General features: G+C 43.8%; 1 protein-coding gene across 1 annotated transcript in view; it reads right to left on the reverse strand.

Annotated features, from left to right (window-relative positions):
- LOC130095201 (exportin-5-like) overlaps positions 1-18,747 on the reverse strand; it is a 122,737-nt gene that overhangs the window by 13,705 nt on the left and 90,285 nt on the right. The window contains exons 17-26 of the mRNA XM_056261887.1: positions 16,632-16,679; positions 16,457-16,546; positions 16,029-16,228; positions 15,823-15,922; positions 12,630-12,811; positions 12,388-12,488; positions 11,544-11,634; positions 11,260-11,396; positions 8,601-8,698; positions 2,111-2,172 (exon numbers count right to left, since the gene is read on the reverse strand). Coding sequence (XP_056117862.1) covers positions 2,111-2,172; positions 8,601-8,698; positions 11,260-11,396; positions 11,544-11,634; positions 12,388-12,488; positions 12,630-12,811; positions 15,823-15,922; positions 16,029-16,228; positions 16,457-16,546; positions 16,632-16,679 — 1,109 coding nt within the window. The remainder of the gene's footprint in view (positions 1-2,110; positions 2,173-8,600; positions 8,699-11,259; positions 11,397-11,543; positions 11,635-12,387; positions 12,489-12,629; positions 12,812-15,822; positions 15,923-16,028; positions 16,229-16,456; positions 16,547-16,631; positions 16,680-18,747) is intronic.

Here is an 18,747-nt window from a genome sequence, read left to right on the forward strand (position 1 = left end):
CAATGGGATTACATGTGAAAAAAACCTAACGAAACAACAACATTCTTTAATTTCAAGTGTAATGTTTCCATTAGCTATGCTTAACATAACACCTTGTTTCTTTCTTCAGCTGAACACAAAGGAAGATACAGTCAGGTCCATAAATATTGGGACATCGACACAATTCTAATCTTTTCGGCTCTATACACCACCACAATGGATTTGAAATGAAACGAACAAGATGTGCTTTAACTGCAGACTTTCAGCTTTAATTTGAGGGTATTTACATCCAAATCAGGTGAACGGTGTAGGAATTACAACAGTTTGTATATGTGCCTCCCACTTTTTAAGGGACCAAAAGTAATGGGACAGATTAACAATCACAAATCAAACTTTCACTTTTTAATACTTGGTTGCAAATCCTTTGCAGTCAATTACAGCCTGAAGTCTGGAACGCATAGACATCACCAGATGCTGGGTTTCATCCCTGGTGATGCTCACCAGGCCTCTACTGCAACTGTCTTCAGTTCCTGCTTGTTCTTGGGGCATTTTCCCTTCAGTTTTGTCTTCAGCAAGTGAAATGCATGCTCAATCGGATTCAGGTCAGGTGATTGACTTGGCCATTGCATAACATTCCACTTCTTTCCCTTAAAAAACTGGTTGCTTTCGCAGTATGCTTCGGGTCATTGTCCATCTGCACTGTATACAAATACGTTCACCTGATTTGGATGTAAATACCCTCAAATTAAAGCTGAAAGTCTGCAGTTAAAGCACATCTTGTTCGTTTCATTTCAAATCCATTGTGGTGGTGTATAGAGCCGAAAAGATTAGAATTGTGTCGATGTCCCAATATTTATGGACCTGACTGTATTTTAAAGAATTAACTATTCCTTTAAGCCAGTCGGCAAGGTAGCCAAGGCGCACATAGATAGTAAAACATGAGGTCCCATGAAAAAAACAAAAAACAGAACATATGTCTTGGTGATAGATCTGCTGTTTTGGGGGGTGTTCCTATCCCTTCCTGTCTATGTCATCATTGTGCAGATATATGCATATCTGCTGATGCAGCAGCTTGTTTTCTCACTCATCAGCACATGTTACTTGTATTGTCCATCCATTATGCATCCAAATTAAATCATTAAATCAAAATCCATCTTTGCAGTGCAGAGGTGACACAGAAGCAGCATCAGAACTGGCATTAATATATTTACACTGCGTTTACAAATACATAATGCTACGGGATTTTTTTAATCCAAAATCTAAATATTAAATTATTTATAATTTTAACGTTTTAATTAAAGGGTACTTTTAAATATGAAACTATAACCGCCAGTAGGTGGCGGCAAGCCACTGTCTAGTGACTTGAGGGAGTCATTCATTCAACCAATTTGTTCAAATCGGCTGATTCATTCAGGAAAGAAGCAAGTGATTGTTCATTGAAACATTAAACTGATTCGTTCAAAATGGATTTCAGTCAAAAAATCATCGCTGTCTGTTGCATGGAGATTCTGCAATGGTTTCATTTTGAAACAAGGTTAATAAGGAGACACAGCTGAACTAAGAGGACTAATCACATAAGTACCGGGAAACTGGACAAAGGGGACCCGTGTAACTGAATGAAAACAAAACAAACTGAACATGACTGTGACACAGTGAAACTGGCCTTATTCCATAAAAAGATGCCATTAAACAAATATTTAAATGGCTACTGTATGTTTTTTTTACATTCATTTGGAGATGAAACGTGAAATCATCATAATTTAAAAAAATAAAAAAGGTGGGATTGATTGGAAAGTTCATCATTTGTGATTGCTTTTTTTTTTTAAAGATATGTCTAGACGGCATAAGGAACAGCCACAAGAAACATGAAGTGCGGAGACAAGCGACATGCAGCTACAAAGTCACTGGTGGTGTGAATGGGGCTTCAGTCGGGGCTTCTGGAGGATAGAGACTCGTGTCAGTCTCATGCAACTGCAGCTTCTCTCTTTCAATCTCAACCACACACACCCGAGGCAGGGGTATCACACAAAACGTGTGAGAAGAAAGCGGTGTTAAAAAAAACTGTAAAAGAACTGGTGGCCAGAACTGTACACAAAAATTCATAGTATTATGTAACACTAAAATATCTTACCTCAGACTGGTCCTTTGGTTGACGGTCCTTTGGTTGATGATCTGCCACCGAAAGCTCAGTCTCTGTTTTCAATTAAGCAAAAAAATTGGAGATAGCATTAGACAAATCCTGTACTACAAGCAATATTGGTTGTTTTAATAACTGAAAATTACTGAATGACGTAAAATAACAGTGAAGTGTCTGTGCAACCTTCAAAGTTCATAGTAGGTGTGTGCAATATTGAAAACAGATTGATATCTCCAGAAGTTACGGGATATATTTTGATATTGATACTTGGATGATATTTTGTGTTTTTGTGCTGGAACCTTGGCCTATCATGGAAAGCTGATTCCTAAAAATATGCATATATTTTTCTACCAATGGTTAGTTTCACAGCAGCGCCAGATTAATGGAAATTAACTTTTCCATTAAGGGACGATTCTGCTCCCTTAAATTCTTTCCAGGAGCACCTTTATAGCTTTATAAAGGCAATTGTAAACCTCATTAGAACCTCATCTTAACCTCATTAGAAGTATACATAATAATTTCTTTGAAATTCACTTTTATTAATAAATTTAATTATAATACTAATGGCGTTTTTCCACTGCATGGTACGGCTCACTTTTAAGTCTAGTTCACACTACAAGATTTTAAGCCCGATTTAAGCTTGATTTGCAAGTAAATGACCTCACTGACAGGTCGGTCTGTAATCACATGCAAATCTGCGGGTGATCCGCGCTCGCCAATCTTTATGTGTGAAATACTAAACGACGCATCAAAAACGCTCGCTGACAAATATCTAGCATGCCAAATATCTGGAGCTGTCGCCCGACTCGATAGCCTGTGGTGTCACGTGTCGCGACGAGCAACAGCCAAGGAGAGAGAGCAAGGAATAGGTTGAGGTCACCGAAAGAAAAACAGTAGCAGCACCAGAAATGGCTTCAAGAAAAGTTTGGACCCAAGAAATTGAGCTTGTTCATAACTAGTGCAATGCCAGTGCAATATCTGTTTTTGTGTGTTTTAGTAATTGATGGTTTGGTATGTTTGAGTTGCTGAATAGCCTAGACTACTATTACACAGGAGCCTAAACTCTGAGAAAACGATAACGTTATGCGCACCAGAATAAAATATAATATTCAGAATTAAACACTCTAGCTGACTTACAGATTCAGTTAACATCCACAAATGAATAAGCGTGATGATTCAGGGGAGGTTCAGACCTTGGCTGGAGCAGCTACACAGTGAACTCCGGAAAAAAGCTACGCTTGAGCAAACAGTTTGTGAGCAGCTACTACAAATGATGGCCATGAATAAAATATAATATCCCTCTAATGTCAGAATGTTTATTTTGAGGAGGGGCCACTCAGTGTGCAGTGTGAGAGGGGGAGTGGCCACTCAGTGTGCAGTGTGAGAGGGGGGGTGGCCACTCAGTGTGCAGTGTGGAGGGGGAGTGGCCACTCAGTGTGCAGTGTGGAGGGGGAGTGGCCACTCAGTGTGCAGTGTGAGAGGGGGAGTGGCCACTCAGTGTGCAGTGTGAGAGGGGGAGTGGCCACTCAGTGTGCAGTGTGGAGGGGGAGTGGCCACTCAGTGTGCAGTGTGAGAGGGGGAGTGGCCACTCAGTGTGCAGTGTGAGAGGGGGAGTGGCCACTCAGTGTGCAGTGTGAGAGGGGGAGTGGCCACTCAGTGTGCAGTGCGGAGGGGGAGTGGCCACTCAGTGTGCAGTGTGGAGGGGGAAGGGCCACTCAGTGTGCAGTGTGAGAGGGGGAGTGGCCACTCAGTGTGCAGTGTGGAGGGGAAGTGGCCACTCAGTGTGCAGTGTGAGAGGGGGAGTGGCCACTCAGTGTGGAGGGGGAAGGGCCACTCAGTGTGCAGTGTGAGAGTGGAAGTGGCCACTCAGTGTGCAGTGTGAGAGGGGAAGTGGCCACTCAGTGTGCAGTGTGAGAGAGGAAGGGCCACTCAGTGTGCAGTGTGAGAGGGGAAGTGGCCACTCAGTGTGCAGTGTGAAAGGGGAAGTGGCCACTCAGTGTGCAGTGTGGAGGGGGGGTGGCCACTCAGTGTGCAGTGTGGAGGGGGAAGGGCCACTCAGTGTGCAGTGTGAGAGGGCGAGGGGCCACTCAGTGTGCAGTGTGAGAGGGCGAGAGGCCACTCAGTGTGCAGTGTGAGAGGGGGGGTGGCCACTCAGTGTGCAGTGTGAGAGGGGGGGTGGCCACTCAGTGTGCAGTGTGAGAGGGGGAGTGGCCACTCAGTGTGCAGTGTGAGAGGGGGAGTGGCCACTCAGTGTGCAGTGTGGAGGGGGGTGGCCACTCAGTGTGCAGTGTGAGAGGGGAAGGGCCACTCAGTGTGCAGTGTGGAGGGGGAGTGGCCACTCAGTGTGCAGTGTGGAGGGGGGGTGGCCACTCAGTGTGCAGTGTGGAGGGGGGGTGGCCACTCAGTGTGCAGTGTGGAGGGGGAGTGGCCACTCAGTGTGCAGTGTGGAGGGGGAAGGGCCACTCAGTGTGCAGTGTGAGAGGGGGAGTGGCCACTCAGTGTGCAGTGTGGAGGGGAAGTGGCCACTCAGTGTGCAGTGTGAGAGGGGGAGTGGCCACTCAGTGTGGAGTGTGGAGGGGGAGTGGCCACTCAGTGTGGAGTGTGGAGGGGGAAGGGCCACTCAGTGTGCAGTGTGGAGGGGGAAGGGCCACTCAGTGTGCAGTGTGGAGGGGGAGTGGCCACTCAGTGTGCAGTGTGAGAGGGGGAGTGGCCACTCAGTGTGCAGTGTGAGAGGGGAAGTGGCCACTCAGTGTGCAGTGTGAGAGGGGAAGTGGCCACTCAATGTGCATTGTGAGAGGGGAAGTGGCCACTCAGTGTGCAGTGTGAGAGGGGAAGGGCCACTCAGTGTGCAGTGTGAGAGGGGAAGTGGCCACTCAGTGTGCAGTGTGGAGGGGGGGGTTGCCACTCAGTGTGCAGTGTGGAGGGGGGGTGGCCACTCAGTGTGCAGTGTGGAGGGGGAAGGGCCACTCAGTGTGCAGTGTGAGAGGGGGAGTGGCCACTCAGTGTGCAGTGTGGAGGGGGGGTGGCCACTCAGTGTGCAGTGTGGAGGGGGGGTGGCCACTCAGTGTGCAGTGTGGAGGGGGGGTGGCCACTCAGTGTGCAGTGTGGAGGGGGGGTGGCCACTCAGTGTGCAGTGTGGAGGGGGGGTGGCCACTCAGTGTGCAGTGTGAGAGGGGAAGGGCCACTCAGTGTGCAGTGTGAGAGGGGAAGTGGCCACTCAGTGTGCAGTGTGAGAGGGGAAGTGGCCACTCAGTGTGCAGTGTGGAGGGGGAGTGGCCACTCAGTGTGCAGTGTGGAGGGGGAGTGGCCACTCAGTGTGCAGTGTGAGAGGGGGAGTGGCCACTCAGTGTGCAGTGTGAGAGGGGGAGTGGCCACTCAGTGTGCAGTGTGGAGGGGGAAGGGCCACTCAGTGTGCAGTGTGAGAGGGGGAGTGGCCACTCAGTGTGCAGTGTGGAGGGGAAGTGGCCACTCAGTGTGCAGTGTAAGAGGGGGAGTGGCCACTCAGTGTGCAGTGTGGAGGGGGAGTGGCCACTCAGTGCGAAGTGTTGAAGGGGGAAGGGCCACTCAGTTTGCAGTGTGGAGGGGGAAGGGCCACTCAGTTTGCAGTGTGGAGGGGGAAGGGCCACTCAGTGTGCAGTGTGGAGGGGGAAGGGGGGTGGCCACTCAGTGTGCAGGGGGAAGGGCCACTCAGTGTGCAGTGTGAGAGGGCGAGAGGCCACTCAGTGTGCAGTGTGAGAGGGGGGGGTGGCCACTCAGTGTGCAGTGTGAGAGGGGAAGGGCCACTCAGTGTGCAGTGTGAGAGGGCGAGAGGCCACTCAGTGTGCAGTGTGAGAGGGCGAGAGGCCACTCAGTGTGCAGTGTGGAGGGGGGTGGCCACTCAGTGTGCAGTGTGAGAGGGGAAGGGCCACTCAGTGTGCAGTGTGGAGGGGGAGTGGCCACTCAGTGTGCAGTGTGGAGGGGGGGTGTCCACTCAGTGTGCAGTGTGGAGGGGGGGTGGCCACTCAGTGTGCAGTGTGGAGGGGGAAGGGCCACTCAGTGTGCAGTGTGGAGGGGGGTGGCCACTCAGTGTGCAGTGTGGAGGGGAAGGGCCACTCAGTGTGCAGTGTGAGAGGGGAAGGGCCACTCAGTGTGCAGTGTGAGAGGGGAAGTGGCCACTCAGTGTGCAGTGTGAGAGGGGAAGTGGCCACTCAGTGTGTGCAGTGTGAGAGGGGAAGTGGCCACTCAGTGTGCAGTGTGAGAGGGGAAGGGCCACTCAGTGTGCAGTGTGAGAGGGGAAGTGGCCACTCAGTGTGCAGTGTGAGAGGGGAAGTGGCCACTCAGTGTGCAGTGTGGAGGGGGGGTGGCCACTCAGTGTGGAGTGTGGAGGGGGGGTGGCCACTCAGTGTGCAGTGTGGAGGGGGAAGGGCCACTCAGTGTGCAGTGTGGAGGGGGAGTGGCCACTCAGTGTGCAGTTTGAGAGGGGGTGTGGCCACTCAGTGTGCAGTGTGAGAGGGGAAGTGACCACTCAGTGTGCAGTGTGGAGGGGGGGTGGCCACTCAGTGTGCAGTGTGAGAGGGCGAGAGGCCACTCAGTGTGCAGTGTGAGAGGGGGGGTGGCCACTCAGTGTGCAGTGTGAGAGGGGGGGTGGCCACTCAGTGTGCAGTGTGAGAGGGGAAGGGCCACTCAGTGTGCAGTGTGAGAGGGCGAGAGGCCACTCAGTGTGCAGTGTGGAGGGGGGTGGCCACTCAGTGTGCAGTGTGAGAGGGGAAGGGCCACTCAGTGTGCAGTGTGGAGGGGGAATGGCCACTCAGTGTGCAGTGTGGAGGGGGGGTGGCCACTCAGTGTGCAGTGTGGAGGGGGGGTGGCCACTCAGTGTCCAGTGTGGAGGGGGGGTGGCCACTCAGTGTCCAGTGTGGAGGGGGGGTGGCCACTCAGTGTGCAGTGTGGAGGGGGGGTGGCCACTCAGTGTGCAGTGTGGAGGGGAAGGGCCACTCAGTGTGCAGTGTGAGAGGGGAAGGGCCACTCAGTGTGCAGTGTGAGAGTGGAAGTGGCCACTCAGTGTGCAGTGTGAGAGGGGAAGTGGCCACTCAGTGTGCAGTGTGAGAGGGGAAGGGCCACTCAGTGTGCAGTGTGGAGGGGGAAGGGCCACTCAGTGTGCAGTGTGAAGGGGGAGTGGCCACTTAGTGTGCAGTGTGGAGGGGAAGGACCACTCAGTGTGCAGTGTGAGAGGGGAAGGGCCACTCAGTGTGCAGTGTGAGAGTGGAAGTGGCCACTCAGTGTGCAGTGTGAGAGGGGAAGTGGCCACTCAGTGTGCAGTGTGAGAGGGGAAGGGCCACTCAGTGTGCAGTGTGAGAGGGGAAGTGGCCACTCAGTGTGCAGTGTGAGAGGGGAAGTGGCCACTCAGTGTGCAGTGTGGAGGGGGAAGGGCCACTCAGTGTGCAGTGTGAAGGGGGAGTGGCCACTTAGTGTGCAGTGTGAGAGGGGGAGTGGCCACTCAGTGTGCAGTGTGGAGGGGGGGTGGCTACTCAGTGTGCAGTGTGAGAGGGGAAGGGCCACTCAGTGTGCAGTGTGAGAGGGGAAGTGGCCACTCAGTGTGCAGTGTGGAGGGGGGGTGGCCACTCAGTGTGCAGTGTGGAGGGGGGGGGTGGCCACTCAGTGTGCAGTGTGAGAGGGGAAGGGCCACTCAGTGTGCAGTGTGAGAGGGGAAGGGCCACTCAGTGTGCAGTGTGGAGGGGGGGTGGCCACTCAGTATGCAGTGTGAGAGGGGAAGTGGCCACTCAGTGTGCAGTGTGGAGGGGGAGTGGCCACTCAGTGTGCAGTGTGGAGGGGGAGTGGCCACTCAGTGTGCAGGGGGAAGGGCCACTCAGTGTGCAGTGTGGAGGGGGGTGGCCACTCAGTGTGCAGTGTGAGAGGGGGAGTGGCCACTCAGTGTGCAGTGTGGAGGGGGAGTGGCCACTCAGTGTGCAGTGTGAGAGGGGGAGTAGCCACTCAGTGTGCAGTGTGAGAGGGGAAGTGGTCACTCAGTGTGCAGTGTGGAGGGGGAGTTGCCACTCAGTGTGCAGTGTGAGAGGGGGAGTGGCCACTCAGTGTGCAGAGTGAGAGGGGGAGTGGCCACTCAGTGTGAGAGGGGGAGTGGCCACTCAGTGTGCAGTGTGAGAGAGGGAGTGGCTATTCTGAATTGATGTGTGTACATTTAAATAAAAAGGGCTTAAAAATTACCTTCAAAATAACGAGGTGGGATTTAAAATTGTGCTTTAAAATACCTTCATAATCATGAGATGTTACATAGATTTATAAATTGCAATAGTTGTCCTAGCCATTTTAAGTTAAAAAAAATTCAAATTTTTTAAAATGGGCTTTAATTAACCATCATGATGTTATGGTTATTTTTGAAAAATCCTATTTGACCTTAGTTATTATAATTTTTGTCTTAGAATCGCAGTAATTATCAAGTAGTTGTCCTAACCATTTTCGGCTCATTTATTGGGTGTGATGTGAAGTTTACCTGCAGTAGAAAGGCAAATAATGGACCCAGCAAGGGACGGAGGAGGCTGTCATAGTACTCACGAGGACAGGACATGACCAGCTGCTTCATGAAGACATGTGAAAGACATTAAGGAAAACAACAAAAACAAACGGTACCCTACATCAGTTCATTCATGAGTCAATGACAACAGGAATTAAGTGACATTATTGATGTCACTTACATAGTCCAAGGTGAGTGTAAGTCTGAGAATGGATGGATGGACAGATGGATAACACTTTATAACAAGGGCTGCTAAACAATCACCTACTAATACCTAAATTGATACTTAAAAATGAATCAAGACTGAAAAAGAGCTAACCCTAACTATGACTGGAGTCATATGGAATCATGCCTGAATAACACATACCTTAGTACATGTTTGAAAGTTAATGCATTATTTAAGAATATGTTAGTACATGTTTGATAGTAAATGCATTAATTAACATTTAGGGCTAAACTAAATCAATAAACGAGAAGTACTCAGGCTTTGAATTAAATCTGAGTAATTAACTGAGTATGACATTAATAATATTGTCAATATTTAAACTTTTGCCATCTGGTACTTTGTGACATGATTATTTTGCATTAACCCTTAGGGGTCGGTTTTGCTGGATTTTCTTCACATAGTAGCAAAATAGACTTAAAATACAGATAGAAGAAATATGAATAAATAAACTGTAAAAGTTTAGTTCTTTATTCATTCTTGATCAGAAGCTCATGGTGATCTATTAGTTTAGGTAATACTAGATGATTATTTAGGTACCATTATTATTAAAGCTCCAGTCTGTAACTTTTTTAAGTTAAAAATAATCCAAAATAATTATATTAAAAAAAACGTATTCTGCCAGTGGTCAAAACTATCTGCTTGCCATAGCTAGATTCAAAACGGTTAGCTTGTAATAATGATTTTAATTCCAGTGGTACTGGTGGGTTTCCACGGGAAATTCGAGCATGTCTTTGCGTCATTACGTCACACCCGTACACATAAAGAAGGAGTTTCGGCTAGCCGGCTATACTGCGCGTGACGAGATGTTTAGATGTATAGTATAGGCTTTTCTCGCAGCACTTTACATAATTAAACTTATGGCATCCAGGAAGATCCAAACAACAATCATCAGTGTCAACTGGAGATTCAGCAGTTATAAAACCCAAAAGACTTCGTACTTCGAATTTAAGGTGGCTAGAGAAAGAGAAAGAAACCGTCTCATGCGAACACAAGGATTAAACATCGGCGGGGTTTTGAAAAGTGCGTGAACTCCGTGTTTTGAAGGGGTTCGAAACGGAAGAAGAGACGGCTTTTTTCTGCTGAAAAAGTAAGACATTTCAATAGTTCAATCGTGTAACAGTACGTTTTCTTAATTCACACAGTTATGGAGTTTCCTTTGTTGTGCCTTTCTCGTTTTGCTATTATGGAGAATATGAATTCTGAACTACACAGGTAACCATAAAACACATTAAATTTAACATTAGTCACGCTATGCTGATGTGATGTTGTTAACATGAATTTGAGAACAAAGTTGGCTATAATTTGCACGGTTGCTGTAAATCGCGTTGATTAAATCTAACGAAGTTCATCATGTCGAATGCTTTTTCCCCCTTAGTTGGTCAGAACAAAAATGGATGTTACTTACTTGTTCAGAAGACATTTTCTTATGAAAATTCTTATGTTGGTCAAACTTTCAAAAAGTGAATCTGTGATTCTGTATGACAGTATCCACACAGCGCGGTGACTGACAGCAGCACTCGCCTCAAAGCACTGTGTTCATCCGCGCTGTTTCATGCCGATTTACAACCCACGTAAAGATAATAATTCCGCGAATCACTGCAGTTACAGATTTCGAACAGAGAGATGGCGACAAAGAGGAAAAGTTACGGACTGCAGCTTTAAGTGTTACCGGCAAATTGACTTTTTAATACAGCTGCACGATTCTGGATAAATTGAGAATCACAATTTTTTAGTTTGAAAGAGAAATCAAGATTCTCCCACGATTCTGAACAGACAATTCAACAAAATAACATGTTATTTATTAGAGGTTCTGACAAAATGTCTAATAATAGCTGCAGTCTATACAATTTTTTTAAAATTAATTTGAATGAATATTTTTTTAACAATCAGTTTGACTGAATGATTCAATGACTCATAAAGACTTCACTTGTTTCATTACTGGATGAATAAGCGTTTTGAGTGAATGATTCAATGACAAATAAATTTTTAATTGATATGATTTTTATTAAAAGTTACTTTCAAGAGGTGATTTACTATATTTTGATCACTACCGTAGACATCTGTGTTCATATCCAAACTATTAACTTTTATACCAGTACTTGTGTGATTATTGTTACACAGAAAAAAAGATACTGTCTGGTTGAAAAGACTGTTTGTGAAGCTGTTTCGTACCTATACATGACAACTGCTCTCTCTGGTTCAGTGGCAGCGCCAACACAGATCTGAATGTCCGCTGTGATTGTACATGTCAATGGTATAACAGACAATGCCGAATTGTTGTCATTTAGGAATGAGATTGCGTGGGTGTTTGAATCGAGATTACGATCTTTTACTGATTAATCGTGCAGCTCTACTTTTTAGTATATTTATCTAATAGCAACATTTTTTTTATAGATTTGATACAAAGGATATGGACTAGGGGACGGAGCCTGTGGTCTGGAAGACTGTCTAGATGGATGAAGGCCGAACCAACAATCTGCTCTGCCAAGCCCTCTATAGCATAAAAGTCTTGTTGCAAGCAGGGAGCAGCATTCCCAAGCAGTTGGTAACTTTAAAAAGTAAAACAGAAAAGGGTAAACAGGACCATGAAAGTAGATTGGAGAAGAGTTATTATTTTATTGTTATTGGAGGAGAAATATTCTATTAAACAAACAAACAAAAAAGAAAAATCAATCATTGAACTTGATTGTTCCAACCAGTTTCTGTAGAGTGAGGAGAAGAAGCCAAGCTCAACATTGTTTCTGTACAATGGAGTGCCATAGGAATTTAAAACGTGTTGAGGAATTCCTGTAGGAAACAACAGGAGTCATTTCTTTAAGAAAAACAGGGTTTGGCTTTTAAAAGACAATTAATATTCAGTCATACCATCGATTCAACTGCACTGACACTAGCGGATGAGAACACAATTTGAATAATAATATTAAATAATAACTAAATAAATGAAGAGCTACTTATACCTGAATTGAAATTGTTTCACAATTTATTAACTTTGCAACACTGACACCTTTACTGAACTAAACTGAATTAAAACTGATGAGCTGAATAAATTGCACTATTGTCTTTTGTAAAGCTGCTTCACAGCTGAACTCATGAAATCTGCAAAAGTAACTGTTATTTTTCTGTTTATTACTGTGAAGCTGCTATAAAGTGTTATGTAAATGTGACTTGACTTAACCAGTTACAGTTGTTACATCCAGCAATATACTGTATGTATTTCTCCTGTTCTGTATGTCCATGTCTTGTTGCTATTCTAGGTCACCTCCTGTGTCTAATTTATGGGATGTGACAGCGCGCGAGGCGTGTCCCAGCCTGACGGCATAAAGAGAGCGGCGCGTGTGAGAGAGCGGCGTTGTTTTGTGTTTGAATTGTTGTCTTAAGTTGGATCTCGGTTATGTAAATTCTTCTGTTAAATAATAAATCTTTACACGTTTGTTTACCGAACTCTCTCCCGCTCTTTTGTTACTATTTGAGAGATAGTAGTAACACAGTAGAACCTAAATTATGGTGTTTGTATTAGGACAAGACAAAATAGAAACCTACCTAATTCAGAAATCTTCTCTATATCCATATCATTATAGACTCTAGTAAAGGTCTTGCTAAGCCGGTTTACGTTCTCTGGCAAGAACAAGCTGTTTTGGGTCCTGAAAGGATGAAGAATATGTAATTACTTACACTGTTACAATAGCAGAAAAACAGTACATATGCACAAGCTAATCATGACTATTTTCACATATCTAATGTCTTATTTTGGAAGCAAAATTTCTAGAAATGACCTAATGTACCTGATGAGGGCCAAAAGGTTGGGCAGAAGGGCCTGCACAGGCTCTGCACAAGGGTTTCTGTAGATGGGGGTCCCATCAGAGGTAGTGCTGATCACAAAGCCGCCTGCTTTTGCCTCCTCAGGATCAGCAGGCCAACGAGCACGCTTCACAACGCCAAGTATGGTGTATACACACAAACTAATCTGCCATAAAAGACACAAGCCAATCAAAGCCACTCATATTCATATCTATTAGACCAGTGTTTCCCAACCCTGTTCCTGGAGGCACGCCAACACTACTAATTTTTTAACTCTTCCTAATCAAACACATCTAATTCAACTCATCAGTTCATTAGAAGAGTCTCCAAGACCAGAATGAATGGGTAAGATTAAGCGTGCTCTAATCAGGATTTTTGGGGTCGATCACCGATTACTGGAAGCAGAAGTAGCCAATATGATCACCGATACCACTCACTCACTCACTGAAATAAAACAATACTATTCTATACACGAATCCGACGAGCGTTCTGTGTAGGCTGCCATCTTGTGGCGACGCCATTACTGAGCTGTTACCGGTATGTAAACAAACCTCCGTGATAACGCACCCTCGATGACAGCTACAGCCAGGCAGAATGACTTGTTGGGTTGATGATGTTAGACAGTGGCCTCCAGTCACAGATGAAGGTACAAACGATCTTACAGATTATTTATGAAAATAGCTTGGCAAGCTAGCTAGGCTAACGAGGAAATTATAAAAAGATCTGTCCATTTGGCAACAATAAATAAATGAATGACATCAAATAAACGAATTCATGTTTTTCATTTGTGTCCATTATTTATCTCATTTTCACATTGCAAAAGGCAAGGGTAAGGTACAGCTAGAAAGTATACATAATATCGACCAATTAGTGTTTTTAAACCATGGAAAGAGGTCAATATAACAGCAGGAGAACAATTATGTCACATAACGTTACATTTAGCTCAGGAAATTGAATTATTGAATAGAAACAATTGAACAATTGTTAATTGAATAGAAAAAATAGCTAGAGAGGAGATTTTGCTGAGCACTATATTACATAATTTATTATATTTTTTACTTATGTCATTAAATAATTGTTATTATAACAAAAAATGCATATTTAATTTAATTTATTTTAAAAAAAAAATCTGTCACAGTCAAGCAAATCAAACATTAACAACAGACATAACAGTACTGTTACTAACGTTACTACACCAATGCGCCCCTTCTGTTGTTTTTAAGGTATTCAAGAGTATTTTCTCCTTCGCCTGGCATCCGATGATTTTTCAAAATGCCAACATGTTTTCCCACTCGACATTATAAAAGTTGTAACGTTAGTGACAGTCGTAAATCGCGGGCTGTTTATTCCAGTGGATGCAAGTTGCAACTAAAACAATAGGAGGCAATGGCGCAACGATACCCAGCAACAGCTCAGTTATGGCGCCCGCTTACTTCCGGTAGTTTCGCCGGATTCGTCTATACTATTCTTAACAACAATGTTTTTTAATTATAAAAAAAGAGATGAGGAGATGAGAAAGTACAACGAATTGACAACAATTTATTGGCAAGCAACATGTGCAACATACCGTATTCCATTCGTTATCTTAGAGGTGATTAGTAACAGCTTAGAGCTTAACAAATACAGCATTATAGCAATAAATAATAACAAATAAAAAACAGAATTTTTCAGAATCAACAGAAAGTAATCAATATAAATCTGCCTGCCTCTATGGAAATTTAACATGGGGTGTCCTGACTTATGCCCCCTGTATTTTAAAGGGGTCATATAATGCCATTTTTGTACAAGCTAGTATGATTCTTTAGGGTCTAAATTAAAAGTTTGTAATATACTTTAATTAAAAATTATCATTAGTATTGTAAGAAAACACTTATTTTACTTGGTCAAAAACAGCTCTGTTTTCAGCACGCCGTTTCAGTGCATATGACTTTAAATGATAATGAGCTTTGCTGACTTGTAACACACTAACACAATAACCATAACGCGTTGTTTAGTATAAACGTGGGATTATGAATTATATTGAGAACATCATACATAGAAAACATGCCGTAATGTACCCTGAGTGTAAACCTTAGACGCATTCATCGTGAAGCGTGCAGCTAGCGATTTGCAAAGATTAATAGAAATATTCATATAAAGTTTAAGAACACGTTACACTCACTTCAGTTGTTCTTGAGGTTCAGCAGGAACACGAATATCTGGTACCGATCCTTTTTTCATGAGCAGCTTCTTAGCAAAACCAGCTTTATACTGATCCTCGTTTATAAAGCAGTCTGGTGTGTGAAATGATTCGCGCAAACATGAGAGCATTGACGTTGCTCGTGGGGAATATTCCCTTCGAAAACAAACTCAGCCACTGCGTCTTCAGCGGTTCGGATTTAGGAACATTAAAATGACTGTGTTCGTTATTACACCCAAGAACAGAACACCACAATCGCTTAGACGCCATTCTGCTCATAGACAGTGCTCCGGCACATCAACAATGACCGCGCCGGTCCGCGCAGACTATGATTGACAGCTCTCACGAGCGAGGGCGGGTCTGTGTTGAAACGATGCTGTCAATCAACAATCGTGGGAGGGGCTTCCGAGCGTGTGATGTCACAAAATCAAACAGCTCAATATGAGGCAGGGGAAAACATATAAGGAGATTAAAACAAAACCACTGGATGGATTTTTATCATTTTATGATGGTTGTGTACAGGCACTGCCAACACACATTTCAGTACAATCAACTTGTAAAAGTGCATGTACCATTATATGACCCCTTTAAGGGAGAACATTTATTTACGATACATTACTCATTCACAAAGAAGATTGGTGTCCTTAGAGGTTGGATTTTTCCTTTTTTTTTTTTTTATTAAGGCATTAAGATTAATTTCCAAAAGATTATCTTTTTATTCCTCTTTTTAGTCAACTTTAGCATGGATGTATTCACTTATGCTTAGCACTGTACATGGTCACAGTGTCTCGTTCACAGTAAATGAACCAAGCTGCTCTGAGACACTAAAATACAGTGTTTCATGAACTACATGTGTAAATGATGCGTTTCACTCTGAATCTGATAGCACATATATTCCCTTAATTAAATGAAAGCCTGAGCAATATGATAATAACACTAAGCCATATAGCAATATTCATCTAATTTCAATATATCATGCATCCCTAGGGCACACCTACCCGTGACCTGTTGATACCCATCTGGTCCTCTGTGTCAGGGTCACTGACCACCTGATCAGCACCAACATATGCCAAGAAGGTAGCAGGATCCCATAACACGCTACACAACACAGAAATAAAAGAAGGATCACACATCATTCATTCATTTCAACATCCGTTTAATAAACTCAGTAAAGGCCAGTTTGGGTAACAGCATCCATCCATACCTCCTCATCTCCTCTGACAGCCACTGGGCAGTAACAGGTGCCATGAGTTCCTCCAGGAAGGCTTTCTGCTTGTTATAGTCTTTAAACTGATTGCTGATCGGTATCAGGGCTTCTATAAGAGCACACTTCTCCATCTGTGTCAGCAGCATCTCATTTGAGAACAACCTCTTCACATGCTCATACATCATGTCGAAGCATGGCTGCATTGCAATGCATAAAAAATAATATATTATCGTTAGCGTTTATATCAAAAGAGAATGCTAATATATCACATCATTTCTTAAGGCTGATATCAAGTTCAAATCTATCTATATCTATTTTGAAATCCTTTTCCAGCAGTAAAACAAGCAGAACAAAACATAATACAATTAAAAAGCATGTTTTGCATTGTGTAGAACTATTTTTTGTACCTGCATGCTTTAACATACCAGAATAAGGTCTGAATAATCTCGACACATCCTAATGATGGAAGAACAGGCATGTCTTCTGACGTTCTTTACAGCTCGCGTTCGAGGTGCCTGAACACATCCACTGAATGTCAACAAGACTGTTTGATTAGAGAATGATATGCAGATATGTTTACAAGTATGGTCATCACCTTACCTTGAACCACCGTTCATTAACCAGTTCAAACGTGATGGCAGTAAATACCTTAGAAGGGAAAAAAGACATGTTGGTAGGTCTTTAACGATTCTAGAACGGCACTAAATAAAACATATACAGGCTATTAATACATAAAAAACAACAAAACAATATGTAAATGCATGACATAAGACTTTTTATAAATACAACAGCAGAGAGAGGACAAAAAAACATTATGGGGAGAGAATGTATTACTTATTGATTGATTCTAGATCATAAGCCGTATATAACTGCACCACAGGCAAGATAGAGTAGCCTGGGAAAACCCAGACAACTTCAGGCAAATTTAGATTTGCTCTGCAAGTTAGTCTGGCAAAGAGCTCATTCAAGCCCATTTCTAATCCGTTGAAATCGCGGCACCAATCAGAAACGTTGGGGCGGGCTTTACACGATGAGGACAGCACAGCGACGGTGAAGCAGATTTTGTACATTTACAAAGATGGATGCCGCCGTGGAACTAAGGGTGTGACGTTTATAGTTGAACACCGTCATTAGAACTCTATAACCGCCAAAACCATGTTATTAAAATATTTTTTTCACAAACATTTTTTATCATAGAGAATGTTTAAATACTAATATCAGCTTAAGAGGGAAACGGAGGCTGCTACTGCTGGAAATGATTCGGGAGAGGTCTGTGCCCCTTTACCGATCAGAGCGCGCGCTGACATGGAGTAAACACTGATCTATATCCACCTTATTCCTGACGACCTTACTGCGTTTTGAATTATGGGCGGCACTTCCGGTTTGGAGAACTTCCATTCAAAAAGGCTGAAACGAAGCATTTCAAATCATAAGGTTGCCCTACAAATAAAGCTGATCCGTCAGTTTGACTGGATGAGCTGTCAATTTTCCTTCATGATTTATTTTCAGACATTATGAGAATAACGTTATACTTGGTATTTTAACGTGACATGTTATAACAAGAATATCTATGGCAAGAGCTCTTTTCAGTCGCTGCTTTCTTTTCCTCGTGATGATTTTTATTTTTTCCTTTGCAATCCGCTGTAAGAGTATGAAAAAGGACAACATATACGGCACATTTGTGGTCTGTTCTCCCGAATTTAATTTACAATATTCCATTAATAATTCACTGGAATGGACGAAGAATCTCTCGTTATTCTCCTAAAATCCTCACGTCTCTTTCCAGGTTTGTTTTCACAGGTAAATGCAATTTATAATCTGTCAAAATGACGGAAATCACTTTGATATAGTGTCACGTAATGCTGAAGTTAATGAACATTTTTGATTAAGGCTTGTTATACAATACAGATCGTATATTTGCCTGTGGTATTTAACCAAAGACTCGTACTTTTGGGGCTATTTATAGTCTGTTGAAAGTATACCTTGTTGATTCTTTTAAACTGTTAAATTTCATTTTAATGTTCGATGGTTGAAGGGTGAGTCGATTAATGTCATCTCATTGTGACACTTTTTTTAACGTATTGCGTTCATACATAGAGCGAGCCTTTCACTGATTGTTTAGATTGTTTACAGAACGGAAGTTACACCCATAATTCGCGCAAAGCGTCATGGGGCGTAGGAATACGGTGGATAGAATGACTGGATAGCTCATGACGTCATAAACAGTGAAGCCACCGCGCCGCCATATTGTGATTCCCTAGGGAGCTCACGCGTTCTATTGAATCAATAGGAAATTGTATGATTTGACTGAGAAAACATTGCATAACGAGACACCGTCTTTAAATCTAAAGTCTCCCTGAACAGTCTCACAACGCAAACATCCTAAGCAATTAAATGGGTATTTGTTTAAAGTCGGAAATTATTCCTGCTTACTAAAAATTAAGTATATGTGAATTGTGAACTTAAAATTTAGCTCTTTCTGATTGTGTTTTACAGATAGATCAGTAGTCTGTTCAAGTATTTTATTAGTTAGCAAGAACATGTCCAGGAAATGCATAATACAAATTGTATGGGTTAATGTACACCTGTTTCACCTCTTATTTAGCCCTTATTTACACTGCACACGTCTGCGGCGCGTTTACAGCTGCGACACGGCTACCGGAGCTGATCGCGCCCACAAATCGGCAAATCACGTGGAAATGCTCCCGGTGTGAGT

Source organism: Rhinichthys klamathensis, unplaced genomic scaffold (genome assembly GCF_029890125.1).
Source record: "Rhinichthys klamathensis goyatoka isolate OS25496 unplaced genomic scaffold, OSU_Roscu_1.1 h1tg000188l_1, whole genome shotgun sequence".
NCBI lineage: Eukaryota > Metazoa > Chordata > Actinopteri > Cypriniformes > Leuciscidae > Rhinichthys > Rhinichthys klamathensis.